Here is a 27863-nt window from a genome sequence, read left to right on the forward strand (position 1 = left end):
ATTTAACACAACATTATTAGAAAACAGTTCAATAGCAGAAAAACAACATGCCATCACCTAAATTGTCTTATAAAGTGTATAGACAGAGACCCTAAGCTACATCTATCTGTGACCTAAAATGCTTGGTCCAAGTTAAACAGCTTAAGGGCAATTCTCATCTGTTTTGTTTGATCTCATCTGTTAACATTTATTTTAAATGTAATTAAACATAGGCTGTGAATTAATCAAAATTGATCACTATTTCCAAAACTGACTGAAAAAATACCAAATAAAACAAAAGTAAATGAATGCCATCCTCCTTGCGATGATGCCCTGGGCAACTGCCATAAAGTCACATCAAGAAATGCTGCTGATCATTCCAATGATCCCAAATAGACTCACATTAGGCCACATGAAAGCAACTGAACCCAAAAATATATTAACCAGTATATAACTGCACTCTCACACAACACGCCTGCAGCAACAGTTAGGACTCCTCCCTCCCTTTTAAAAGCGTTTTTGCTTCTGAGGACATTGTGGTTGTAAAACCACATGCTAGTAGTCTGGCCCCGGTGTGATCAACCAGTTTCTGCGGGAATGTGACGGCGGAACCAGGGCCAGATTAACACTTTGTTGTACCCTGGGCAACAGTATTCAAGGGCTCCATCATCACGACCCAAGGATCACCATAATGTGGTCACATACAGAATATTTTACTGTAATATGCAGTAAATATACTCAATACTTGAATGCCTGACAACACGTAACCCGCCCAGAGTAACCTTTGACCCACCTCGTGTGGACTGACCAATGAGGAGAGGGTCTTAACTTGAGGCCCTCTCTTCATTGGTCAGTCTGCATGAGACTGACTCTCAACTGACATTCAGTCGTAGGCAGCGAAGCGTCTCTGTGCAGCGCAAAAGCCCGGGTGGACAGTTTGTTTAATATAGGGTGACCATATTTCCATTTCCAAACAAGAGGACAGGGGATCTGTGCCTATGACGTCACACTATGGCAATGCCACACAAACCATGTTGGGACCCATTTTTTGTAAGAACTAAATTAATATCAGATTCTGCCAATTAAAGGGCTCTAAAACTATTCATATGTAAATATTTTGCATATTTAATGCAAAATCTAATTTTTCTGCTTTAGTGCTGCAACAAGGTTTTATTAATAATAAATTATTATACCTTTTGTTTTACTACAGCATCGGTAAGCTTCCTGTGCACAGATTATTAAGGATGCTTGTTTCAGCTGTGAGATTAGACGATAGGATCAATGAAAAAATAAGTTGTCACACACTCCATGGAAACTTTCAGAGAATCCACAAATAGTGGCTTTCAAATGGTTTTGTTACTTTTTGCAAGTTTTTAAAAGAAGCAGATGAGACAGCATGTCTGATAATTTAGTTTTTCATCTGATAATATTAGAACATGTCAGTAATGTCTGAGGGGCTTTTATAAACACCATATAACTAACACTACTGGAGAGGGCATGAATTACACAGAGGCTTCTGGGGAGCCCAGTTATGGGGGGGGGGGGGGGGGGCATTTTGCCTTGGCCCCCAAAATGTCTTGAAACGGCCCTGGGTGTGTGACTGAGTTTTGAAGGTGATCTGAATTGTATCAGATGTATAAATATGACATGTGTATAACTTATTGTTTTTTACTGGTAAAAACGTGTCGTGGAGATAAATCTACCTACATTTGACTTTTCAACACTTTGTTTTGTTTTCTTGTTTTTATTTAACTATTTTCCTGTCCTGTCTGTCTCTCATCTTCCTGCATCTCCTCATAATTCTCCAGAAAATCTGTTGCCTGGATTCTTACCTTTTCACCTCATCAGTTACTTTTGAGCAGATCAAAGGGATCTCCTGACCGCAAAGCGCAGAGCGCGTTTTCGATGCTGCGTCAGTGAGGTGAAATCACCACAGCACAGGTGATGAGCTCCGCAGTAGCGAGCTTCAGGCACAAATAAGACAGAAAATAGAGAACATGTGCGGACATGAACGATCGTGTGCTAATTATAGTTTTTTGGTTGCGCCACTTTGAGAATGGACCGTGCGCTGGAAGCAGCTGCCTGGATCGCTGCGCGACAATGCGGAACCGGTTCGCAGCAGCGCAAGTCTGCCGGCTCTCCCTCGCGCTGATCTGCCGGTACTGGCTCTCCCTCACGCTGATCTGCGGCTCTCCCTCGCGCTGATCTGCCGGCTCTCCCTCGCGCTGATCTGCGGCTCTCCCACACGCTGATCTGACTTGCTCTGGTCTGCGCGCAACGGCGGGCGGGAAGGGGGGGGGGGGGGGGGGGGGGGCGCTTTTGGAAGAGTTGTGCGACACAACGAATCGATGACGCAATTCGTTGCCAACGCTTTTAGTAATCGATTTTCATCGAATTTATCGATTCGTTGTTGCAGCCCTAATGTAGGCAACATGTAGTTTTATTTTATTATTTTACTAAGCCTCTCCCCTTTCCCATAGAACCCCATGCAACTTAAATTGAGCACCACTCAGCATTAGCCATTAGCATTATCTGTTAGCATTAGCCATAAACAAGGAAGTAGTGCATTTTTCTGCCTCTAGATGGTGGCGTTGGAGAACCAAACAGGAATTCTTTAATATTATCTGTTTTGGGTTAGGGTGTTGTCCTCTGATACTGTGATATTTTGTTTATCTGTTTTCGGGAGATTTTTGTTTTTATTAAAATTTTAGGTTTTGTTTCCCATCCAGCTGATCCTTGCTAGTCTGTATTTCAGTCCTGCTTCCTCAATGAGATGTGACATAACTTTAGATCAAGCCAACATACAGCGTTTTTAACAGTTTGTGCCTGAAATTTATGACAATAGTCGTGGATATCATTTCTTCCCCTTTATTTTAGCTCAAAACGCTATCTGGACCTCTATCACCAGTTAGCCATAATATTATGACCTGTAGTTCTGAATTAAATGAATTTGTCCATTCTGAAATGTTCTGAGTAAACATCTAGATAATCATTATCTTACCTATTGTAGTTAGATTTTCTTAAAGATTGTTAACATCGTATATACCAACATACTGTAAATCTTAATTTCTAATACCAACATAATCCGAAACCAGCAATCACAGTTATGCACTTTGTCCCCTGCTTTATTTGGATTTACTGTTAGCACATCAGTCCCAACAGATTACTAAAGTATCCAATGAAACAACTTCTAAACACATAAGCGATCGCGTTGTAACGTCATGAAGGGAGTGTTTTCCACCTAAAGGTCATCTCCCCTCTCACCTCATGAAGAACTAATCTCCTTGAGATATTGCTCAAGGCCTTTGATGCCTCTGCATCTAAACTGTTTTCACTAGCTATTTGCCTCCCCCTACAACACAAGAAAGAAGATCAAAAACTATTTTTCTTTAAATAATAATCAAATAACTTTGTTAGTCCAAATAATCATGTGAAGCCCAATGTTCAATCAATCTGTGAAATGAGAATATTAATTACTTGATATTATAATCCTATGACAGTATATAATAAGTAATATAACTTTAAACTAGACACTAGACTGATCACACGTAATGTTAAGATCACATGACACATTCATTTTGTCTGTCCAATCAGAGCTTTCCTTTCTGACGCGTGGCGTGGTCTGTGCGGTGTTTATAAAAAAAACCCTTTTGGTTGTCAAATCCTGATTCAACCATAAATCAAAACATCTGAATTATAAAACTAATTCCCACGTCATCCTTAACTCAGTGTTCAAACGTTCTAGAGTTTCGAGCCGGCCACTCGTAACTTTTTAACCACAAAGAACCTTGACAAGCTGGACAATAAAACCTGTTGCAAGCTACACCTGAACGCAACGCTCCTTCAGAGCTGAACTCACTGACCCGTTAGGGTCCCGCCGACGCTGTCGAACACCTGTTGCTTACCTGGAGGCATTCCAAGACTAGTCTGTCGTACCGTACGCTGTTTCATCGGCTCCGGTACCAAGAGAGGGGTCCGAGGACCTGGCATTCTGGATCTAAAACTGAAGTCTCCGCCAAGGGTATGTAGAGCGGCAATATGGCGTCTGAATGTGGTTTATGAAACTCCAAATGTAGTTTAGAGCAAAACATTCACTCCCACACAGAACTAATGCTTCTCCGGAAACGAGAGTTCTGATAACAACATTCCACCTTCCACCATCCATCTTGCCTCATTCACACCTAGATCCATTCATCACAGTGTTTAAAGTTAGTTAGTCTTGTTTAAACTGTTTAGAAATAAATCTTCTTAAACTTTAAAACTGCTCTCTCTCTCTCTCTTTTGACTCAGGGTTAATACGAAGTGTTACCTAATCCCTAAAAAGTTCCGATCTTCTGTTAAAAGTAATATTCAAAGATACATCAAATTGATTTCATATTTTCTATGGAATCTCACATTTTATGGTTCATTACGTAAGATGTAACTAACGAATCGTTATAGCTTCAAAAGGCAGAAAACAAACTAAAACAGCGTTAATGCATGTAAGTGCGTGTATAACACCCTAGTTTGACTGGTACTGGCCTCATATTGTTACACAATAACATTAATGCCATATTCAGTATGTGTTCAGTACTTGTACAGTACCAGGTATACATAAGTATGTTTGTGTCCCTTATGCTGCTTAGCTCTGGAAACCCATGTTTTCTTTTAATTCGTTGGTTTTAGTGGTTGAAGGTTATAATAATAGCTTATTGCCTCTGTGTGTTTACCTGTAATCTTATTATTTTTCTTCCTTTTCTGTAAGTGTATGTGTTGCTGTAATGAGTGAATTTCCCCACTGTGGGATCAATAACGTCTATTCTATTCTACTGTGTTCTATTATTTTCTAATAAATAAGAAATAATATGAATATGTAGTTTTAAAGGCGTAAACCTGAATGGGTGCAGTAACAACTTCTGGGGCTAAAAGCTGTTGGGATAAGGATCTTTATCTGTGTCTGAAGCTTTTAAGCAGTATTTTGTGGTATGATGTCATCGTGGTCATCTTCTGCCCTCTGGCACTAATGAAATGGATGTGCATGATAGAAAAATCTATAGAAATAATGTTTGATGTTCACTTTTTTTACACTTTTTTACAGCGATTCTTCACATGTTCTTGGCTAATTGAATTCCATTCTTATGACGGCTACTTCAGGTCACTGAATTATAGCCGTGTTACCACAATTCATCTTCAAAAGAAGGCTTGTGAGTGCAGAGATTTCTCACTGGGGTAAAACAAGCGGACAGTGTGATGAAACTTAGATGCAGCCACAGCTGTCGTTTATCACCCGTCTACTGGTGTTTAACTACAGAGATGAAGTGAAATCTTTGTTTTATGGGTTTGGATCAAAAGTCAGTCTTATTCTGAGGAGGCAATCTTTTGGATGGATAATTTCTTCTCTTTTGCCATCATCGATCAAAGTCAGAGTGGTGCTTTTTAGCTTTTTTTGTGCGTCTCCAACAAAATGGGAACAAAAATGGGATTCCAGTGGAAACTGGGTAGAAACAAATGTGTGTCAACTCAGAAAATCCAGAAATGATCCAGTCAAACCAGTGTTTGCATTATTGGTAGATCACGCCCCTCGGGGACCAGTCAAACTTACTGCGCAGCAAAGTGCAGAGCAGATTTCTTGTCCTTGGACTTGCAAGCAAGGCCGACCTGCCCCGAGAGGCCCAACATGTTCTTCACTGAGTCATGGATACCCAGTCTGCAGGCATAGTGCAGCGGGGTGCAGCCCTCGTTATCTTCACAGCTCAGCAACACCTTCACGTTGCTACACTGAAGTCAGACAGGAGTTAAGAGTTAGCACCTAGACATCAGGGTGGGTCTGCAAGTGGGCTACTGCCCTGCCAGCATATGGACTATATATAAGCAAACCGTATGGGTTTCAACTAGTTTTGTCCGCAGTTTCCATTGTTGCCTCACAGGGATTTGCCCAGTTAGATTTTAACTACATGGCTTTTCAGAAGGACCCTGATGGGTTGACTCATCCATTGCTTGGTCCATTAAAATCTTTGTGGGGCTACCATGCAAACAATGGGCGAAACCAGTTGAGACCCACACTGCCCATACATATTCCATATCGTGCCCAACTATGTATGCTGGCTCAGCCTCACAATTGCAAAACAAGTGGCTCCACTACTATATGGAACGTCTTTTGTTACCTTCTGTAATTTTTTTATGTCAATAGATCAAATCAAATCAAATCAAACTTTATTTATATAGCACTTAATCATACAATGCATGTAAAAAGGCCCCACATACCCACATTCCCTCCCATCCCCAGAATTTAAAAACCCCTTCACAACACTCATCCTCCGGCACACACACACACGTGCACACATGCCCCCCCCCCCCCCCCCCCCCCCACACACACACACACACACATGGAAAAAGCACAATGGACTGAGTTTAGATGAGCCAGACCAACTAAGATAAGGAAACGCCATCAGGGGAGCCATCCGCCCCGACAGCAGAAGATCCACAGCAGCAGCAGAGGCACCGACACAGGGCGCCCAGGGCAGGGAGGGCGGAGACCCCACCTTCACCTAGGCACACCTGGAAAGCACCCAGGCCACCACAGCCGACCACCGCCCCCGGGGCAGAGGGCTCCCACAGAGGAAACACTGGAAAAAGGTTAAATTAAGGTTAAAATATAAAATAATGAGAGCTAAAATCAAAATTGTAAATAAAAAGTTATATAGACATTAAAATATTGTTGATCATTAATCTATGGTTTAAAATATATATATATAAATAAATAATAACTCGGTTTAAAAAAGAATACATAAAATAAATAAATAGATAAATAAATAACCTAACTAATTAATAAATTTATTAAAAAAGTTATAGTAATCAGTTAAAAGCTAAGCTAAAAGATGGGTCTTGAGCCTGTTTCTAAAACATGAACGTTCTCTGTGGCTCTGAGGTCCCCTGGCAGCTCATTCCAGAGGCAAGGGCCGTAATACTGGAAGGACGCCTCGCCATGAATATGAGTCCTGACTTTAGGGATGACAAGGAGACGGCTGCCAGAGGAACGCAGAGACCGCGTGGGTTTATACGATAAAAGCAGTTCTGAAAGATAAGAAGGCCCAAGACGATTAAGACACTTAAAAAACGTTAAAAGTATTTTAAAATCTATCCTGAAACATACAGGGAGCCAATGCAGTGATTCTAAAACTGGAGTGATGCGCCCCCACCTCCTGGTCTTCGTCAGGACACGTGCTGCTGAGTTTTGTAATAGTTGTAAACCTGAAATCCTCTTTTTAGGAAGACCAGAAAGAAGGGCATTGCAGTAATCTATCCTACTGGTGATAAAAGCATGCATCAGCGTCTCCGTATTGGCCAGAGAGAGAATGGGGCGGACTCTGGCGATGTTCTTTAGATGATAAAAACCTATTTTGGTGATATTTTTAGTATGATGGATAAAAGTCAGCTCAGAGTCAAGGATGACACCCAGGTTCTTCACTTGTGAAGATGGATTAAGAGACAGTGATTGTAATTTTGGTAAAAGTTTCTCTCTCTGGGCCTCAGGACCAATAACTAAAACTTCAGTTTTATCCTGGTTGAGCTGGAGAAAGTTGAGCTGGAGAAAGTTTTCTGCCATCCAGGATTTAATGTCTAAAATACAGTTAAAATGTGCGTCCATTGGCCGTGTGTAATCAGGAGACACAGAGATGTACAACTGTGTATCATCAGCGTAACTGTGGAAATTCACCTCATGTCTCCTGATGACACTGCCAAGAGGGAGCATATAAAGGTTAAAAAGCACTGGGCCTAAAACTGAACCCTGGGGCACACCACATGTAATCCCATGAACCATAGAGGAACAAGTATCCAGACTCACCATAAAAATCCTCTCTGTGAGGTAGGAAGTGAACCATCGGCAAACAGCACCAGAGAGGCCGATCCGTTTCAAACGAGTTAAAAGAATAGTGTGGTCTACTGTGTCAAAGGCAGCACTTAGATCCAGTAGAACCAACACAGTTACCTTCCGTTTATCATAATTTACTCTAAAATCATTTAAAATCTTCAGAAGGGACGTCTCGGTGCTGTGGTTCATCCCAAAACCAGACTGAAAATTTTCAAAGACATTATGGGGGTGTCGATAAAATCATTAAGTTCAATTAAAACAAGCTTTTCTAAAATTTTGCTTAAAAATGGTAAGTTGGATACTGGTTGATAATACTGGCGTTTGCCAGCTCCAGCTTGTTTTCTCAAAGCGACTGAAACCTGAAATGGCTCATTCTGGAAGGTACTGAAAAAGAATAAAACTAGAATAAAACTTCTTAAATAGCTTTTTTAGAGGGATTTTGTGAAAACAACTTAATTAATGTTTTTTTATCAACAATAAAACTATTATAACGTACAATAAAATGTCATATGTCCTGCAAGATCTAACATTGTCTTTCTGAAATAAGCAATTCCCTCCCTTATAAATAGTGTTGTACCCACAAACGTGTAAACTAAAACTTTTGCCAGTAGTAGTGCCTTCACACCTTCATTTTTCCAGAGGATTTTTAGGTTTTTATTTAGCAAGTCTACAGGCTTGTTTTATTTAGCTGATTCACATCTTGCAATGTGCTTCTGTAACATTTGCATATTTAATTTTATAATAAATATTTATATGCAGTTATGTCTGTGACACCAATGTCCCCTTGAGGTAGAAAAAACCTTGATCAACAATCAAAGTTGAGCTAAAGTCCGATCACTCAAGCCAGAGAATAATTAGATTCCAGTTTGTTAACGACATTTTCCTCTCAGCGACACAATGTTCCATTTCTAAACAACCCTGGGTACCTGTAGGACTTCTTCTGGCAGATTCTTCAGTCCTTTGGGCTGCAGAATGGCCAGGTGAAGGAAGTTGCATCCACATTTGTCTTTCATGTTAACATTGGCTCCTTAAACAGACACGAGCATATGCTTACAAGCTGTTCACACTCTCCTGGTAGGGATGCACAGCGTTCTGTCTCACCTTTCGACAGCAGCAGGGCTACAGTTTTCCACGCTCCACAGCTGGTTGCCAGCAGCAAGGGAGTGTTTCCCTTACAGTCAGTGCTGTTCAGGTCTGCACCCTGTGGAGAAAAGGCACAGAGGCCGAGAATACCTGCTTCATTTTGGCACATGCTGATGTAGTTATTAGAAACAATGTGAAACTTTGCTGTGTGCATATTTGCATGTTAGTGTCGAGTATGAAAAGGAGGCTAAATGGACTATAGATGGGATCACATGTTAAATATGAGGTTCACAAGGCGGCACTAGTGAGAATTTATGGGAATTTCATGCAAATGAAAATGGGAAATATTAGTGAGGGATCATTTCATATATATACAGGTTTTGCATTTACATACAAACAAAAACAGCAGAACTTTTATATCTAATTTGGGTTTTCATCCACTTCAAGCTTACGCAGACATCTAAAAATCTTGCAATTGATGCTCAGAGATTAAGTTCAGCTTAGAAAACGCTCCTCATCTAAAAATACTTCTCGTTGTAAAAGCAAGGGATTGTTTTATATAACAAGTTCCTACTGTTTGATATTTAGTCAGCTGTGGAGAGGCAGTTGTTTTTTATATATTTTCCAGGCAGTTTTAATCCTAGGAAACCTCCCCATTAATATAGGAGTGGATGTTAAGTGCATATTTATGAAGCTTTTCTTACAAGATTCACACTTCTAAAAGGTTCAAGCAGGTCACTTAGAAATAATAAGCCATAAATGTACACAGTGCAAAAGTCTTAAGTCATCCCTTACTTTCTAATATTTTGCCTCCAAGTTTCCAGGACGTCTTGACATCTTTTCAGATGGTCTTAATAATAATAGTTATTTTCTTTCGGGGTGGCGCAGTGGTTAGAGCTGTTGCCTTGCAGCGAGAAGGTACTGGGTTCGCTTCCCGGCCTGGGATATTTCTGCATGGAGTTTGCATGTTCTCCCTGTGCACGCGTGGGTTCTCTCCGGGTACTCCGGCTTCCTCCCACAGTCCAAAAACATGACTGTTAGGTTGATTGGTCTGTCTAAATTGTCCTTAGGTGTGAGTGTGTGTGCATGGTTGTTTGTCCTGTGTGTCTCTGTGTTGCCCTGCGATGGACTGGCTCTCTGTCCAGGGTGTACCCCGCCTACTTGCCCGTTGACTGCTGGAGATAGGCACCAGCCCCCCCGCGACCCTATGTGGACTAAGCGGGTTCAGAAGATGGATGGATTTTCTTTCGATTTTGACAGTTTTTTACAGGACTGCACATAATTGGTTTTAGTAAACACACAAACATTTTTCAAACTATAACAGACCTTTACAATTCTATCAGTTTTCATTGTTCTTTTATGAATGCCAAAGCAGGTTTCTTCTGTTAGATTAAAGGTGCAATATGTAAATAATGAAGTAAGAGTGACATCCTGTGGTCAAATTGTGGTACTGCAGTCCATTTTTCTGAACAAAAAGTGACCCTCTCACCCTATGTGAGTTTCATGGCTGTTGCCAACTATGGATCAGCACCAGAAAAATCTAGATGGCAAGTGAAGGTGACAGTTAGCTGATAAGTAGATAAATACATTGGTATATCTGGTGTTAGCACTCTTGGGTGTTTTACAGTACTTGCTACAATTATCACAGTAACATGTCTCTGGCATTGGAGGAAGTGTGGTTGTTTGCTGCTTTGCTATAATGAGTAACAAGTCATTAAATAAAGTAAAAAGCTAAAACTGACTCACAATTCACTTCACATGCACATTTCACTGTAATACCAAATTGTTGGTCACTGACAAAGCAGCTTAAGATATTTTTAGAGCCGACTATTTGCTTCAAATTTACCGTTAGCATTTTTAGCACTGCGTTAGCCTCTAGCCTTCTTCGCCCAATATTCTAGCAAAATAAAAAGATGTCATGGCTTATTAGGGGCACAAGAAATAACTTCTGGGCCACTCCTGTTTACTGGCTCTGGGTTTCTAAACAACTCAGGAGTTTGTTTCCTGCCGTTGTTGAATTTCAAATGCAAGCACAGCAGCGTTATCTTGGCAACCCCACAAGGCTCACAGATTGTAAACAATAACCTTGTTCCTCTTTAGCTCTTTTAAAAGGAGAAAAACTGACCCCCCCCCCAGCTGCCTGGGATTGGAATGTTTCAATATAACCTTCCTTCCAACATGAATGAAACAATAGACCGTTTTGTGTTCTTACTTATTTTACCTTTTAATTTAATAATCATTCTTTCTGTGTTAAAGATTATAAAGATCAAAATCTCTTCCAAAATCTGTCGAATCGTGTCACCATTTTATTGTTTGGAAACCAAACACACTCAAGTTTACATCCTGTTGCAGTGTTTGCTAACAAAATGAGTTTATATTAAATCAACTCCCAGCTCCCTCCTAGCAACTAGCCTCTACTCAAACAGTCTCTATGAGAGCGACAGATGGCCACAGATGTTCTGCAGGCAACTATCACCACTTTGAACATTTACCAAGCTGTTCGATGTGTTTAATATGAGTAATAGGTTGGACAATAATTAGCAATGAGAACAAATTAATGATCGGACCTAATAAATTCCAGGGTATTGTAAACTTAGCTGGGTTTGTTTATTTCAGTGCTTTTTAAAAAATTGGAAATTAAGGTAACATTTTTGCATTTACAGTAAAATCTAATATTAATAACTCGATCCCTGAGACTGAAGCATTATAGATGTGCAGCATGACCACGTGTGTTTGTGTGTGTTATATTTACCAAAGAAATGAGAAACTCCGCCAGCTCTGCATGGTCAAACACTGTAGCTCTGGAAATGCAAACAGAGTTATTGTAAAGCAACACTCAACTCTGTCAGCCAGAGTCTTAATCTGTTGGATGTTCGAACAAACAAAAAAGAGGATTTGTCAGACTATGACATAACAACTGGATTTGCTGTGTCATCTTTTAAAAGGACAAATGAAAAATGGTTTCTCAGTGAACATGCTCCTTAAAGTGACAGTGTGTACTTTCTCTGGTCCTGTCAGTCAGGTCCTGTTTTTACCACCTCGGGCGAATTTCTAAACTAAAGCCCATCCTGAGTGTCTGTCTTCAACAATCTGTGATTCACGCCTTCATCACTTCTCGGCTTGAATATTCCAAATCCTGCTTGTACGGTATCAGTAAAGCTGCTCTGTCTAGACTTCAGCTTGTCCAGAACTCAGCAGCAAGGTTCCTGACTGGAGCTGACAGAAGACAGCACATTACACCCACTCTTAAATCACTCCACTGGTTGCCCGTTCAGTTCATAATCAATTTCAAAATTCTGCTTCTTGCATTCAAATCTTTGAACAGCCAGGCACCTCCCTATCTGTGTGAACTCCTCTATTACTACCGCCCTCCTCGTGCACTTAGGTCTAAAGATCAGCTCCTCCTAACTGTCCCTAAGGCACATTTGAAGACCCGCAGAGTGAGGGTTCTATTTCGTCTAGTCTTAGCCCTTAAGCTAGCTGCTATTGGAAGGATGATCTCCGCATCAGCCAATCATGAAGAGCTTAAATGTACGCCCACCAATAGTGGGCCCCCTCGTGGTATATAACCGCAGTGACCCCACTGCTCACCTCCTTTTTCTCTTCATGCCAAGCTTGAGAGCTTTATTAAAGAGCAAATATTATCTCAAAAGAGCAAATTATCCGAAGACGACTTACCAGCCATGTCCAGCGACACCAGACCCTGTCCGACCTGCCAGACGGGCTCCATTTCCAGCGGCGACCTGCACGCTAAGTTTGAGGTCTGTCTCGGGGCTCACCACGCTGGCCTGGCCTTGACCCCGCAGGCCTCGTGCCCGTTCTGTGCCGCTCTGCCCGTGGCGGAGAAGATTCGCCGGGTCGAGTGCTTCACTCCCGCCGCCGATGAAGAATTTCCGGTGGCTGACTCCTACCCGCTGGACAAGGCTTTGGTTTTCTTCGACGCCGGTCAGGAGCCGGCTGGCTTCAACCGGCTGGATGACGTCACTGACAGCGAAAACTACGATGAGGCGGCGTCCCTCCTAGACATAACGGAGGTCGACGAGCTTCGCTCAGCGGGTCCTTCTGCCCCAGTGGCTTCTCGCTCCTCCCTGCCAGCAGTAAGAGCACTGCTCCAGGAGCTGCCCGCCATCATTTCTGCGTCAGCAGCCCGCAAGGGGCTAGCTGTGCCAGAACCGGCCCTGCCTGAAGCGGATGATTTGGCGGGAATTTTCGGGGCAACTCAGACACGCTGTCCAGACCCTGTCTGGCCGCGCTTCCCCGCTGCTATGAGCTGCTGGTCTGCCGCCTTCTCCGAGCCTGCCAAGCTCAAGGCGCCAGTCTCCACATATGCGCCCATCACCAAGGTCGAGGGGTTTTCCGACCAAGGCTGGCCGTCCGTTCCTCCACTAGAACCGGATTTGGCCTCGCTGTTCGGCGCCAAGAACCACCTCGCTGGCCCGCGAGCTGTTCCCGCTTCAAAACATGACCAGCTGCTGACGCGGCTCACCGACCGCGCACATCAGTGTGCCTTTCAGACCGGCGCTGCAGGGAATAACATCGCCCTTCTTGCCTCCAAGATGATGGAGGAGCTGGAAGCTCCCGAGGAGTCGAAAGCCGTCATAACTAAGACTGCTGATGCCATCCTCAATCTGTGTGCTGCTGTGCTCACCGGTTCTGCTCGCATCGCTGCCTGGCAGACCCTCATCCAGCGAGCGATCTGGCTGAAGGCCCTGCCCTCCATTCCGGAACATCTGCAAAGGGAGATGCTGGATGGCCCCATCACCACCGATGTTCTGTTTGGTCCCCATCTTAGGGGCGTCATTGAGAGGGCTCAGAAGACGGCCGAACTATCGGCTACGGTGCGAGAACTGGTTCACCCTCGGTCAGCCTCGCACTCCGGCCGTTCAGCCAGAGGATGGGACGAACGGCGCGGAAGCTTCAGACGTCCAGCTGCACCGCCCGCTCCACGGAGCCGGCCTCCCGCTTCGGCTCCACATCAGCGGGACCAGCGAGATGGCGGACAACGGTTCCGGCGGGGCCAGCAGACGCCGTCTTGGCAGTCCCAGGTGCAGGAGCCTCGCCGAAAGCAGCCACGGAAGTGACTCTTTGGGGGGAATGTGTGTGTACATGATTGTTCTGATGTTGTTGGTTTTGAAATAAAACCCAAAAAACGTCACTCAAAGAGCACAATCCTACAGTCCTCCGCAGAATCCTCTGCCGAGTTCTCACACATGTTCCCCACACCAAGCACTGCTGCACGCACACATGTTCCTGCAGGTAGTCATAATACACGGCCAGCCGTAAGGGTGCGCTCCATTTGCGCTCTGGCCCCAGCATCCGGCCAGGCCCAACTCGTCCCGCTCTCCCCACGCCGTTGGGTGGGGCGGGATGTCATGTCGCTGTCTCGACCACGCGCGGCGGCACAGTGCGCGGCTCCATCCGCTAGCACTCTGTCGCCCCCGTGCACAGGCCCGGCTCCCACTCGTCCTTCACTCTCGGACTCCACGCTCCGCGGTGTGGACCAGCCTGTTCCAGCTGTTTCTCACTTGCCCTTTCGAGCGCAGCCCTCCATGGGTCGCCCCCAGTTCTCTGGTACGGGCGACGGCGGTAAGGGCGCATGCACAACCCTCAGACGTTGTTCACGTGACCGCGCACACGCGTCCACTGTCGGAACGCGCGCACGAGTGGCGCCGCCTTTGCATCATGAGCAAATGGATTTCGGACACCATTCATTGCGGTCACACACTTCATTTTCAGGCCACTCCACCTCCCTTCAACGGGATCGTGGAGACGACGTTCACATCGCAAGTACAGTCTCAGGCGCTAGAGCTGGAGCTGCGGGAACTTCTGTCCAAAGACGCTATTTCCCGAGTCCCTCGCGGACAAGAACTCTCTGGTTTCTACTCCCGCTACTTCGTAGTACCGAAGAAGTCGGGAGGAATGAGGCCGATTCTCGACCTGTCCCTGTTCAACTGCTCCATAGCAGTAATGCATTTCCGCATGTTAACGATGAGACAAGTCCTGGAATATGTGCGCCCCGGGGATTGGTTCACGTCAATCGACCTGAAAGACGCATACTTCCACATACCAGTAGTTCCAAACCACCGGAAGTTTCTGCGTTTTTCGTTCAAGGGAGTTCAATATCAGTTCAATCGCCTCCCTTTCGGCTACTCGCTAGCCCCGCGCACTTTCTCCAAATGTCTGGAGACCGCGCTGCAGCCACTGCGCACGGAGGGAACGAGGGTCTTATTTTACCTGGACGATCTTCTCCTGTGCGCTCGGTCCGAGGACGAGGCGTCACAGCAAACCAGAAGGTTGACAGAGCATCTGTCGACCCTAGGGTTTTCTATAAACTGGGAAAAGAGCTCCATCCTTCCATCCCAGTCGATTGTGTATCTCGGGGTGGAGTTGGACGCCTCCCTAATGAGAGCACGTTTGTCGCCTGCAAGAGCGGCAGATCTCTCCACGGTGATCTCCCGTGTTCAACCCCGCAAGATCGTGAGAGCCCGGTTAGTCATGAAACTCCTGGGCATGATGTCCGCAGCCCATTCAGTAGTGCCGCTAGGTTTGCTGCGCACGAGGCGCTTGCAACGCTGGTTCGTCCGCCTCCGGGTACACCCAATACGTCAGAAGAGACGTATGTTGAGGATTCCCCCTTCAGTGGGCGGGGACCTCGCTCACTGGGGGAACCCCTGCATCCTCTCACGCGGGGTTCCCATCGGACGTCCTGCGTCACACGTATCTGTGTTTACGGATGCGTCACTGTCGGGGTGGGGGGGCACGTGCTTGTCCCATACGGTGGCAGATCGCTGGCCCTCCCACACGCACGAGCACATAAATGTGTTGGAGCTTATGACAGTGAGGAATGTGATCAGACACTTCGCTGCCCTTCTCGAGGGCCGTCATGTCGAAGTTCACACAGACAACCGGGTAGCGGCAGCCTACATAAATCGCCAAGGGGGAGTTCGATCCCTCCCACTGTTGCGTGTCGCCACAGATTTACTGTGTTGGACACATGTCCACCTGCTGTCCATCAGAGCCATCTACATTCCGGGGGTACTGAATGTAGCGGCAGACATTCTGTCGAGAGGGGGACCCCGCGACTCCGACTGGCGTCTACATCCTGCACTGATATCACAGATCTGGATCAGGTTCGGGGAACCGTCTGTGGATCTGTTCGCGGCTCGCGAAAACGCTCAGTGTCGCCTGTGGTTTTCCCTGAGTCCCCGGGACGGACCCCCGCTCGGGGCGGACGCCTTCTCACACCAGCCCTGGCCTCGAACGCTCCTTTACGCGTTTCCACCAGTCCCTCTGATTCCCCGTCTCCTGGACCAAATTCGGTCGGAACAGCTCTCGGTGATTCTGGTGGCTCCCAGGCGCGTGTCCGCGTCATGGTTTCCGGACCTGCAAGCGCTAGTGTCCGGCTCCCCGTGGAGGCTCCCGTGGAGAGCGGACGCCCTTCTCCAGGCGGATGGGATAATCAAACATCCTCTGGAAATAGGCCAACGGCTGTGGGTCTGGCCGCTGAGCGGTCACGCTTAGAGGCTTCTGGGCTGCCGCATGATGTGGTGGCCACGATTCAGAGTGCGCGGGCGCCCTCTACCATTGCCTCTTACGCTGCTAAATGGGCAGCTTTCCAGAACTGGTGCGCAGAACGGAATGTTCAAGCGCTCTCCTGCCAGCTGGCGGATGTCCTATCGTTTTTGCAGATACTGATGGACAGGGGCCTCGCATTCAGCACTGTTAAGACATATGCTGCAGCTATCTCATCATGTCATCAGGGTTTTGGAGATAGATCTGTTTTCAATCATCCCCTCACAAAACGTTTTCTAAAAGGTGTCAGAAGGAACAGACCTGTGTCCCGCCCGCTTTTTCCCCAATGGGATCTAACGGTGGTTCTGCACGGCTTATCTGAGCTCCATTTGAATCCTTGGACCAGGTCTCACTCAAGTTCCTGTCGCTTAAAACTGCATTGCTGCTGGCGCTAGCATCAGTTAAGAGAGTGAGTGACCTAACCGCCCTCTCAGTGGCTCCCGCATGCCTCAGGATCCGGGAGGATGGCGGGTCTGCTGTTTTATGCCCCAACCCAGCCTTTGTGCCCAAAAGCATTAATGCTTCCTTCAAATCCAGGTCAATTTCATTGGCTGGACTTTTTCCTCCTCCCCATAATTCTGAGGAGGAGGCGGCTTCTCACCTTCTCTGCCCGGTGCGCGCGCTTGTACGGTATGTGTCACGCACTTCGGAGATTCGTCGCTCACAAAACCTGTTTGTGCACTACAGGGAGTCTTCCCTTGGTCAGGCGCTGTCGGCCCAGTGCCTTTCACGCTGGCTGTGTGACGCCATTTCCCTCGCTTACACATCATCAGGGCGGGATCCCCCTGAGGCACTCAGGGCTCACTCAGCCAGAGGGATTTCCTCTTCGATGGCGCTCCTCAGTGGTGTGTCAATGGAAGACATTTGTCAGGCTGCTTCATGGGCTTCACCCTGTTCCTTTACTCGTTATTATTTACGAGATGTGTCTTCTGGATCCATCACTCGTTCAGTGCTTGGACCCCAGCAGGCTGAATGAATGCTTATGGCACCTCATTGGCCTTGCTGAGATGGATTTTATCCTCTTGTGGATGATGTTTTTTAGTGGGGGCCCCTCTCTTATGTACCTGCCTCAGTCTTTAGGCCTGGTCTGAGGCTGAACGTCCCCCACTAGAGGAGATTTGATTGGGTGTGTCCATTGGTTGTGTTAACCAGTGGGGCGTAAACCCATCCAGCTGCGCTTTATTCCAATAGCAGCTAGCTTAAGGGCTAAGACTAGACGAAATAGAACGTTGGTTACGTATTGTAACCCCAGATTCTATGAGTCTAGTCGCAGCCCTTAAGCCACTGGCCCCACTGGTTATGATGGGAATAAGAGCCATTGGAGGTGAGCAGTGGGGTCACTGCGGTTATATACCACGAGGAGGCCCACTATTGGTGGGCGTACATTTAAGCTCTTCATGATTGGCTGATGCGGAGATCATCCTTCCAATAGCAGCTAGCTTAAGGGCTGCGACTAGACTCATAGAATCTGGGGTTACAATACGTAACCAACGTTTTTATGTCTGTGCCCCAAAATTGAGGAACTCATTACCTCTTCAGGTTAGGCAAGCACCCTCTATTGCCGTTTTTAGGTCACGCCTGAAAACCCACTACTTCTCCCTGGCCTTCAACTCCTAAAGCATGAACTCATCTTTAGTTTTTCCAACTTGTTTGTTTGATTTTAAATGTGTTTTTAAATTCTGGTTTAACTTGTTCAATTGGTTTTAGTTTGTTGTTCTTAACTGTTTTATCTTTTTTACTTCATATGATATACACGACAATTTCAGCTTGTGTTTTTTATTTATTTGTTTTTACGTGCAGCGCTTTGGTCGGTTGTAATGCCGTGTTAAAAGCGCTCAACAAATAAAGTGGTATGGTATGGTCTGGTGATGTTGGGGCAGTACACGCCTAAATCATTGCAAGCAAGCAGTATTTTTGTGTTTGAGTAAGACCTTACCAATAGGGTAAGGGTAATTAGGGTCAAAAATCCCTACAATTTTCGAATGAGTACTTGGTTAGATCATTCAACCTTCAGCAAAACATCACACATCAGATCCCTTTCATCACTGGTAATGAAGAGGTAAATGTGTAAAACATTATGAATGCAAGTTTTGTAACCGTTTGTTACAAATCAGTAAATGCATTTTGTCCTCACGAGCTCCCATAGAAGGAAACATTGCATCCTATATGGCGGCGCCCAGAGACTTAGACCCGATTCTTATGGTTGTTTGTTATGAAACTACCAATGAATTTCCAAAACTGAGCATCATTTAATTCATTTGAAACAACATTTTGATGAATATTTCCAGAGATTAATGGTAAAAACTACACATTGTCACTTTAAAATCACATTTTATACTCATTTTGTTCTTCTGCTTGAGAGATAAACTGCTCTGAGCATGATGTGACTAATGTTAATATAATCCTGCATCATACACACTACGTCTTCATTTAACTCTGCTTTAATTGCAAGCTTTTGAAGTAAATAGCTAGACTGGGCTTTTATTTAGAAAATAAGGCCCGTTTGAATAATCTTGGTGAAATTTGTTCGGGCAACATTTTTAAATGTTCTGGACCAGTGGCGAATAAAACGGTTAAAGTTAAAAGATAAAGCTGTACATATTTAAAAATCTCCTCTTCCTCTCATTGATGACGTCATGTTACGTACGCCAGCTTACGCCGTACGCTAGGTCACTCTCTGTGGCTTAGTGGCTGAGTGTTCGCCCAGGGATTGGGACATCCGGGTTCAAATCCTGGTCGGGTCATACCAAAGACCCCAAAAATGGGACCCAGTGCCTCCCTGCTTGAAACTCAGCTTTAAACGGTTGGATTGGGCGGGTAGAACCACCAAATTGCTCCCGAGCACAGCCACAGCCACAGCTCACCGCTCCCCACGAGGATGGGCCAAATGCGAAGCTGTAATTTCACCAGTGTGTGATGATGCGTGTGGGACTTTTACCTGGAAAGTTCCAAGTATTATTTTCATCTTTTGCTAGATCAGACTTCTCCTACTTCATACCCTGGTTAGGGAATAGTCGCCAGACTAGTCAGCTCATTGCTTTTTTCTCCTTGTGAGAGTTCAAAGCTCTTCCAGTCTTTGAGGAGTGCAACTGATGGGTTTGTTTTTGAAAAATGGATTTGAACTTATTTTACTTTCTGTCTTTTTATAAGTAACTTTTAAGTTTGTAGCGTTCTAACTTACAAACAGCTTCTCAAGTAGACGCCACAGCGAAAGTGCATCCAGTCATGTTCACTGATGAGTAAAACCCACCTGTGTAGAGGGGTCTGGCACGCTCCATCAGTTAGATTGATGACATCCTCCACTTGGTCAACAGTGGAGAGCATCAATTTGACCACTTCGATAGCACCCTGGGTGCAAGCCAAATGAAGAGGTGTGCAGCGGTCGTTCTAGAGCAGATAAATGTTATCAGGGAGCGAAAGAGGGGTTTGAAATAATCAGACACAATGGTAGACGGAGTTAGAGGACGGACATAAACGCAGATGCAAGGATGAGTATGCAAGTAAAGAAACTTATTGCACAATTTAAGGAGTAACATTAGAGCAAAGAGTCTTCTAGACTTGCTGGCTGAACTTAGGGGCGATAGCAAAAGTCTTCAAATGAGATAACCAGGACTGGCAGGAGGGGGCCACTGATTGCACTCACTCTGCTCCACAGTGTAAGTGGAGGTAATTTGTATCAATTTAGCCAACTGAAGCTATTACTATACTCGCTATTCCTGCTGTAGCTCTGGCCACTAGCCCAGGGCCAGGCATGACAATCACTCCCAGATGGGTGTGATAGGAGTGACGTGCTCGAGCAGCATGTAGGCTCTGATAATTGGGCAGGAAAATGCTGTACTTGTGTAGGCAAATGGGTTTTAGAATAAAAACAAACCAAATGATGATTTAAAAAAAAATGAACACAATGCAAATCTGTCGAAATGTGCAATGGACAGATGGAAGATGGGTCGCAACATTTATTATGTGTGTGTTTATGATTGTCATGGTCTGTGATTGGAAAACCTGTGGTGGTAACCAAATGAGTGTCTGCAATAGTGATTGTTTATGGAAAGCAAGACCCTAGGCAGGTGACTGCAGGAATTTACATGCTCTCTTTTGTGGTGCGGGTACCTGTTGCTGGTCTATTTTGGCTCCGGTGGCGATGCAGAGGCGGATGGCCTCGATATTCCCGCCACGTACAGCCAGATGGAGAGGGCTGCTGTTGGACTTGTCTAAATAGTTGATGTGTTTTTCTGCAGAGTGGCCGTTTTCCTCTCCTGCCAGAAGCAGAGAATGAAATTGTTACATAGCATTGATTATAACTGGGATCCAAACGTTTGTAAGGCCGAGTCCTGTAAACGTCTTTGTCTTTAGACAAAGGAGTAAATGATTATGTAGAAACACTGCACATATTTTGTGCTCCAAGTAAACTTTCTGCGACTAACCCAAGACCTTCCAATAACGAGCTTTTTTTTAAACTAAATGTCTCTCGAGGCTCTCGGGTCGAAGCTGAACTCTAATTGTCTTTCAGCCTAACTAGCTGTTTGGCCTTGGAAAACATTTAGCATATTGTAAGCGCTTTTGTTTTAGTGATGGTCGATTATTTTCTCAGTACCAGCCTTCAGGATGACTTCCATGGCTTTCTTTGCACCAGCGAAGGCAGCAGCGTGCATGGCAAAGTGTCCAAGCTTGTTCTGTTGGCAGAGCTGAGCCCTGTGTTTTATCTGTGATCAGCAGCAGAGTACGAAGGAAGATGAGCAGGGAGCAAAAAGTGTCAGATGCAAAATGTATTTGGTCTTTCGGCTCATACCAATATGCTCAAAGCCTCGCAGTTATTGATGGAGCAGGCCAGGATCAGAGGGGTGTTTCCAAGATCTCCCTCTAGGTTACAGTTGGTCTCGCAGTACGACAAAAGCAGCTGTAGGGACAGAAATTAAAATAATCATTTACTCCATCCAGTCTGCAGGGTTAGGGAGGGTATTTTTTTTGTTACATACACTGTTAAAAAACAGCTATTTCCTGGTTCAAATAACAGATTTTTCATGATCGTCTCAAACACGCAAAAAATAATTAAGATGACAAAAATAACTTGAATTTACAATTAAATGAGATCCATATTTTTTTTTATCCAAAAGCAAATACTCAAAGAAAATAAATAAATTAAATACATTAAATTTGTTATAGGAGTTTCTTTTGTGTTAAATAAATGGAGTTTCTATTTTAATTAATTGAAAAACTAATAAATTCAAGTAGGTGCAATCTCTATTAAAATGACAAACACATCAGACTCCCTTTCGTCTCCGGCAATGAGCAAAATCGTAAATGTGTAAATCAACAATGTTTATGAATGGCGAAAGATTTGTAGCGGTTACAAACCGGCATGTCCCGTTGCGTTCCCTTAGGTCAGCTGACCAGACTATTAACTGTGCCCAGGTACAGCTTGAAGTCTCGTGGGAGCCGTACTTTCTCAGTGCTGGGACCAAGGCTTTGGGATGAGCTGCCAGCCGATGTGAAGCAGGCCCAATCACTTGAGAGCTTTAAAAGCCGACTAAAAACCCTTCTGTTCTCGTTGGCGTTTGGACATTGAAGTTGGGATTGGGTGGGTAGCGTCACTTTGAATGTTTCTGGATCTGATTCTGGAAACAGGGCTGATCTGGATTGCTAAACTGTACTCGGGAATTCTTATTGTATTTTAACGGTTATATATGTTTTATTGCTGTGTTTTTTTATTGGTGTACATCGCTTTGTTTGTCTGCTTTGGGCATGTGAAAGCGCTTTATAAATAAAGTTGATTTCATTTGATTTAAATGCATTTTGTCCTCACAGGCTCCTGTAGAAGGAAGCATGGCATCTAATATGAAGTCGCCCAAAGACTTCGACCCACTCACATGTATTGTTTACGTGGTTTTTATGGTTATGTTATGACGCCGCCGATATTTCTCAGCAACTGGGAATCATTTAATTCATTTTCAACAACAATTCAATGGATATTTTCTGAGATTAACAGTTAAAACTACACATTGTCTCTTTAACAAAGAAATCGGACTTAATTAATTTTCTAATTTAGAACTGTGATTGTTTTTATGGAATTAACATTCTCCTGGATTTTTACAGAATAGTTCAGATCCTCCAATGTATTCTTTTTTACAGTGTATGCTTTGACATTTTACTCACCACTATACCGTCAGTTTATGAAAAATTACTTAATTTTTTCCACATAGATTTTTGAGTCTTTAGCATTTTTTAAAAAAAAGAAAAAATTTGGTAAAATTATGAACAATTCTTTTTCTTGTTTCGTTCTCTTTAAATGCCATAAAGTCCTAAAACTTTATGTAAATAGTCTTATACAAATCCGTATTTTCAGCCAACCTTCATAGCAAATCAATATAATAACAACAACGATGATAATAATACATTTCTACAAGTATAAAAATAGGAAAAAGAAATTAATATTAGACCTTAAATCCACTCTATATGTTTGATGCCAAGTAAAGGCCACCATCGCTCATAGAACTGTTGTGCAATGTGGACATTCTCGAGTCTCGGCTTTCTCACCCCGACCAGGTTGTTGTGTCCGAGGCTGACAGCCAAGTGCAGGGGGGACAGCAGGGCCGTGTTGAGGATGTTTGGGTCAGCCCCCAGGTCCAGAAGAGCCCTGCAGCTGTCTGCCATGTTCCTCTCCACGGCCCAGTGCAGGGCCACGTTACCCCGATCATCACAGCTGTTTAAGGCTGCGACACCACAAACACATGCAAACTCATTCAAATCCTCCCTCGTATGATGTGCATCAAGAATGCATAAAAATAAACTAAAAATTAAAGTAACTTGAAGCGCAAAGTCCGATGCTGCTGCGTGTTTTATGATGGATGGTGAGGTGTGCTTACCCTGGGCGTCTATGACGGAGCTGATAAATTGGATGAGGGTGACGTGGCCTCCCGCGGCGGCGTGATGGAGGGGACTCGCTCCACATTCATCTTTCTCACCAAGGACCTCTGGACTCTTCCTTACCAGGTTCTCCAGGAGAGCCAGGTCACCCTTCTCTGCCAACTGCATAGTGATATTGATTGTAACATAATAGAGTTATGAATCCAGTCCATGCATGTGTGTATTTTGCTGTGTGTTTTGCTTACACATTATGCTGTAACAACTACTGATGAGCTGCAACAATTCTGGGCATACCATTATAGCATTCTCCATTTTGCTGATTACATATAAATTAATTGATTAAGCAAGAGGACAGAAGAATAAACATTTTCTTATTTACTTCTGGTTTCATCAGAAATTGTAAGAGACCCTGCTATAAAATTCTATAACCCTTAAGTCATTTGTACTCTTTGTACTTTTTCAAACTAATTGAAATTAGAATAAAGCTGCAAATTAGACAAAATATGTTAGTATAAGTACCTTCATAATCCTACACTGTATAAATAAAACGTTGAATTAAGTTGACTTGATTCGACTGGCGATACTAAACCTAGTTGCTCAAATGTGAAGAGTAATATACATTGTTATTAATTGTCACGTTAAAAGTAAACGTATATAACTTTAACCCTTTAAGCACCAGCATTGCTAAATTGCGGCAGGCATCGTTGCTGCATTTAACGAGTCACTGCTGCAAATGTGATCCCTTATTATTCAATAATAGTTTATTTATATAGCACTTAAAAATAACAACTTGTTAACCAAAATGTTTAACAGATAAAAACGGATCATAAAAAGTATCAAGGAACATTTAAGCTAGCACAGACGGAGCGGGAGATACCAGTGGCCAAAAACGTAGAATGTAGTTTAATTTAATTCAACATTTCATTTTTAGAGTGTATTGATTTCCTACCATACAGTGTTCTTGTTGCTGCATGAATACGATCCACACACCCTGAATTGTGTTGACTAAGGTTTGACTGCTTAAATAAACAAAACTTAAATAAAATGTCTTTTATTCAGATTAACATTTACTAAAGGGAGATAGTTGTAATTAGCGGCTCTGATTCAAAAGACGGGCTCGAATTAGCTTCGAGGCTGAAACTCCGTTCATTTGTTTGTTCAGGCCTTGGATTAAAGAAGACTGTTGCATCAACCTCAGATTAACATATAAGCAACTACGAGTATTTTATGTACATAAACATCGATAATTTAAAAAAAGAGTATAAAATACCCTCCAAAAAAGGTTCAGTAACAATTTCCAAGAAGGGTCCCTTTATTAACGTAACTTTGTGCATTATTAAACATTAATAAACTAATAAATAAAGTATTAGCTACTTCTTAACCATATTATGTAATGCATTACTGAGCAGACATCCCCTGGCCATTTGTTCTAACCTTCAGGACACTTAATGTACTTAATAATGGGAACGTTACTAAAGAGACCCTTTGTTTATTAATGCTTAATAATGCACTAAGTACTGTTAATAAAATTACCCTTATTGTAAAGTGTTAAAAAGGGTTGTTTGTGGATTTATTTTCACTTTATCCATAAAACATAAAAAAGTTTATCTGCAGGGATTTTATTTTGTCATTAAAAAGGAAAATTCTTGAGTTTGTGCTGAAATTCTGGTTTGCTGAATATGAATGCAACCGTATCTAATACAAAAGGCTGTAATAAAACAAGCGAAATGTGTTTAAGGGTTCTGCACTCAGCACATTAAACCCACACCTCTATGTTACTATTAATGCTCACCACTTCTATTAGTGCCAATTACACATTCAACATGAACTTTTCTCTTTACCTCGATAGCATTCATGCTCGCCAGGGCTGGATCTTCATCTTCTATGACGTACGTGTAACAACTGGTCTGTCTGGCCACATCTCTGCTGAAGTTCATCATTCAGCTGATGATCTGCTGAAATAGTAATTACATGTAGGCGTTCATGTCCTCACACAGCAACATCAGCATACAGAAAACACGGATACAATCAAGCCAAGGTGAAGAATTTAAGAGTTCGTTGTGAGCTGGAAAGAGGGCGGATAACGCCTCAAGTCACAGCTTCTGTTGCCATGAGGGGGCTCTGTATAGATGACTTTGTCTTTACCCAGAAGGGCGTTCTGATCCGCTGGGTATTTTGGAGGTTGAAGGAAGCTGTGATGTCCTTCGCAGCTTGAGGGGGGTCGCCCGTTTTGAGTCTGTCTGTGGGTGATCCTGAGCGAGCGAGATAGAGAACGACTTGTGTTTCTGATGCAAATAACCCTCAGATCTCACCCTCGAACTCCGTGTCTTTAGAGGGCAAATAATCATGCAGAATTTGCAAGAATCCCCTTCACCTACATAGTAGCTGAGTTTCACCTGTGGATAGATGTGTCCTCCAGATGTTTTGAATGTTTGAAATGCATTTCTGCACAGGTGTGGATAATTTATAGCAAACATCTAAGACATCTGGCCCAGATCAGCACCCCTGAACCACGGGTGCTAACAAGCGCCGCTTCTGGTCTCTCTTGGATCAGCAGAACAACTCCAGGTTAAAGTCCGATAGTTAAAGTAAAAGCCCCATTAGTCATCACACACTGGTGAAATGACAGCTCCGCATTTGAGCGGGGAGCTGCAGCAGTGGCTATGCTCGGGAACTATTGAGTGGTTTTACCCCCCCAATCCAACCCCTTTAAAGATGAGTGTCAAATGGGAGGCATTGGGCCCCATTTTTAAAGTCTTTGGTATGACTAAGTGTTGTGATTCTCGCACATATGGCAATAAAAACCCTTTTGATTGTCTGATGACCCAACCGTGGAGTTGAACCCACGATCTCCCAGTCCCAGGGCGGACACTCATACCACTAAGCCTACTACACTATCTACTTGGATATTTCAGATGAAGAAAGCTTTCAGGTCAAGTTGGACCAATGAACCTAGTCCAATGAGTTGATTACAATATAATACGAACAAGTGTGTGACCCTTTTCCTCACAAAACCCCATCATTTTCTTTTAGTTCATTACCGTGCTGCACTTAAAAGCTGACCACATCTTAAGAACTGGACGATCACTGAGGTTTGAAATCTATTCACCAGTAAACCGCCGTTTCTTTCACATCCTCTGCAGCCCAGAGAGAACTTATCGAACCGAGCTAATCAGACTGCATTTCCTCTAATATCGGATGAAAGACCCATCGCCTTGCTTAACCATTTCCGAGCAGCTGCGGTACAAATGTGTTATTGGTTCCAGTGACTGAGCCCGTTTCACAATTGCTTGCAGAAGCCAAGTGTGCAGGAAGTGCACTAATGAGCACGGGTGAATCATTTTCCAAACAAAAGAGAAACAAATGGGAGCTAAGTACAGCTGTTTTTCCTAGAAAATTAGATTTGCAGATGAAGCTTTGTCTTCGTTTGTCATTATATTAAGGCAGTGGCTTCCAGTTGTTATAATCTCAGACAAACTGTTTCAATATCATCACAAAGTAGGGAAAATAACTTTTAATTAGATTTTAAAATAGATGAAATCCTAATTAAAAATGTATTTTGGAGCAAAGAATGCTACAAGAACAATCCAAAGCTGTGAAATTCAAAACCTGAGGGTATATAAAGTCAAAAAATAACAGATTTTTTCCCGTTTTCAGTGTTCACACCTGTTGAACCTTCTTTTCATGATAACAAAAGCACAACACACTCACTAAAACTCACTAAAACAACATCTCCATCACTGAGAAATACAAGCAGGAAACCATGCAGAGCATCACTGAAGCCGAGTGTACTTACGTGTTTGTGTCCGTGCGCGCGCGCGTGTGTGTGTGTGATGCTGCCACTGAGCTGAACAATCTGGATCTTCTCCTCTCCACTGTCACAAAAAGGGTTTAAATAGTAGGGGAACGAGCCATTTCCTCGTCTCTGGTCTAATGCAGACACGATTCTGCCCCCTGTGACCGAACTACTCACATGATGCTTTCATAGAGAAGCCAGCAAGCCCGTGTTGTAACATGAGAGGACACTTGGCTGGCATCACCACAGTAATAGGCTCAACTTGATACTTCTCTCCTCTTCATTTTTAGTTTCAAACATGAAAAGTAGATTGAAAAGTAGGAATGAATGTGTTCATGAGTCCATTTTTATAGAAAGTTTGGACTATTAAATAAGATGAAACTGTAAATGTGACATACGTCATTAATCATCATTTCTTATGCACTTCCTTCTTTGTGTGTGACTCTTACCATGAGACAACAAAGTTGACCTCCAAGTCCAACTTGTTGATGGGGAGGATTAGGGAATATTGCACAGGGAGCCGTTATCAGACAGGATTACCAGATAAGCTGTATCATTAACCGAGGATTATACCTGCATTTCTACCAGTATCATCATTAAGGAGAACAATATCTTTATTTGTACAAACTGTGAGTGCTACTTGTCACGTCAAATGTCAGATTTTTGCCTTTTTAAAGTTTCTGTTTACTTTTACAATCTTAATCACAGGTTCTTCAG

General features: G+C 43.6%; 1 protein-coding gene across 2 annotated transcripts in view; it reads right to left on the minus strand.

The window, feature by feature from the left end:
* Positions 1-27422, minus strand: part of trpa1b (transient receptor potential cation channel, subfamily A, member 1b) — a 40133-nt gene extending 12711 nt beyond the window's left edge. The window contains exons 1-12 of one of the 2 annotated variants that reach the window (XM_054751134.2): positions 27147-27422; positions 25192-25302; positions 23350-23512; positions 23021-23196; positions 21276-21383; positions 21081-21189; positions 20597-20742; positions 19737-19873; positions 11667-11715; positions 8933-9032; positions 8758-8858; positions 5561-5736 (exon numbers count right to left, since the gene is read on the minus strand). In XM_054751134.2, the coding sequence (XP_054607109.2) occupies positions 5561-5736; positions 8758-8858; positions 8933-9032; positions 11667-11715; positions 19737-19873; positions 20597-20742; positions 21081-21189; positions 21276-21383; positions 23021-23196; positions 23350-23512; positions 25192-25290 (1364 nt within the window). In that variant the 5' untranslated portion in view covers positions 25291-25302; positions 27147-27422. Of the gene's footprint in view, positions 1-5560; positions 5737-8757; positions 8859-8932; positions 9033-11666; positions 11716-19736; positions 19874-20596; positions 20743-21080; positions 21190-21275; positions 21384-23020; positions 23197-23349; positions 23513-25191; positions 25306-27146 lie in introns of both variants that reach the window. The other variant, XM_015955272.3, reaches the window with a different exon arrangement.
* Between the last annotated feature and the right edge of the window lie 441 nt (positions 27423-27863).

This window comes from Nothobranchius furzeri, chromosome 7 (assembly GCF_043380555.1).
Source record: "Nothobranchius furzeri strain GRZ-AD chromosome 7, NfurGRZ-RIMD1, whole genome shotgun sequence".
NCBI classification, from domain to species: domain Eukaryota; kingdom Metazoa; phylum Chordata; class Actinopteri; order Cyprinodontiformes; family Nothobranchiidae; genus Nothobranchius; species Nothobranchius furzeri.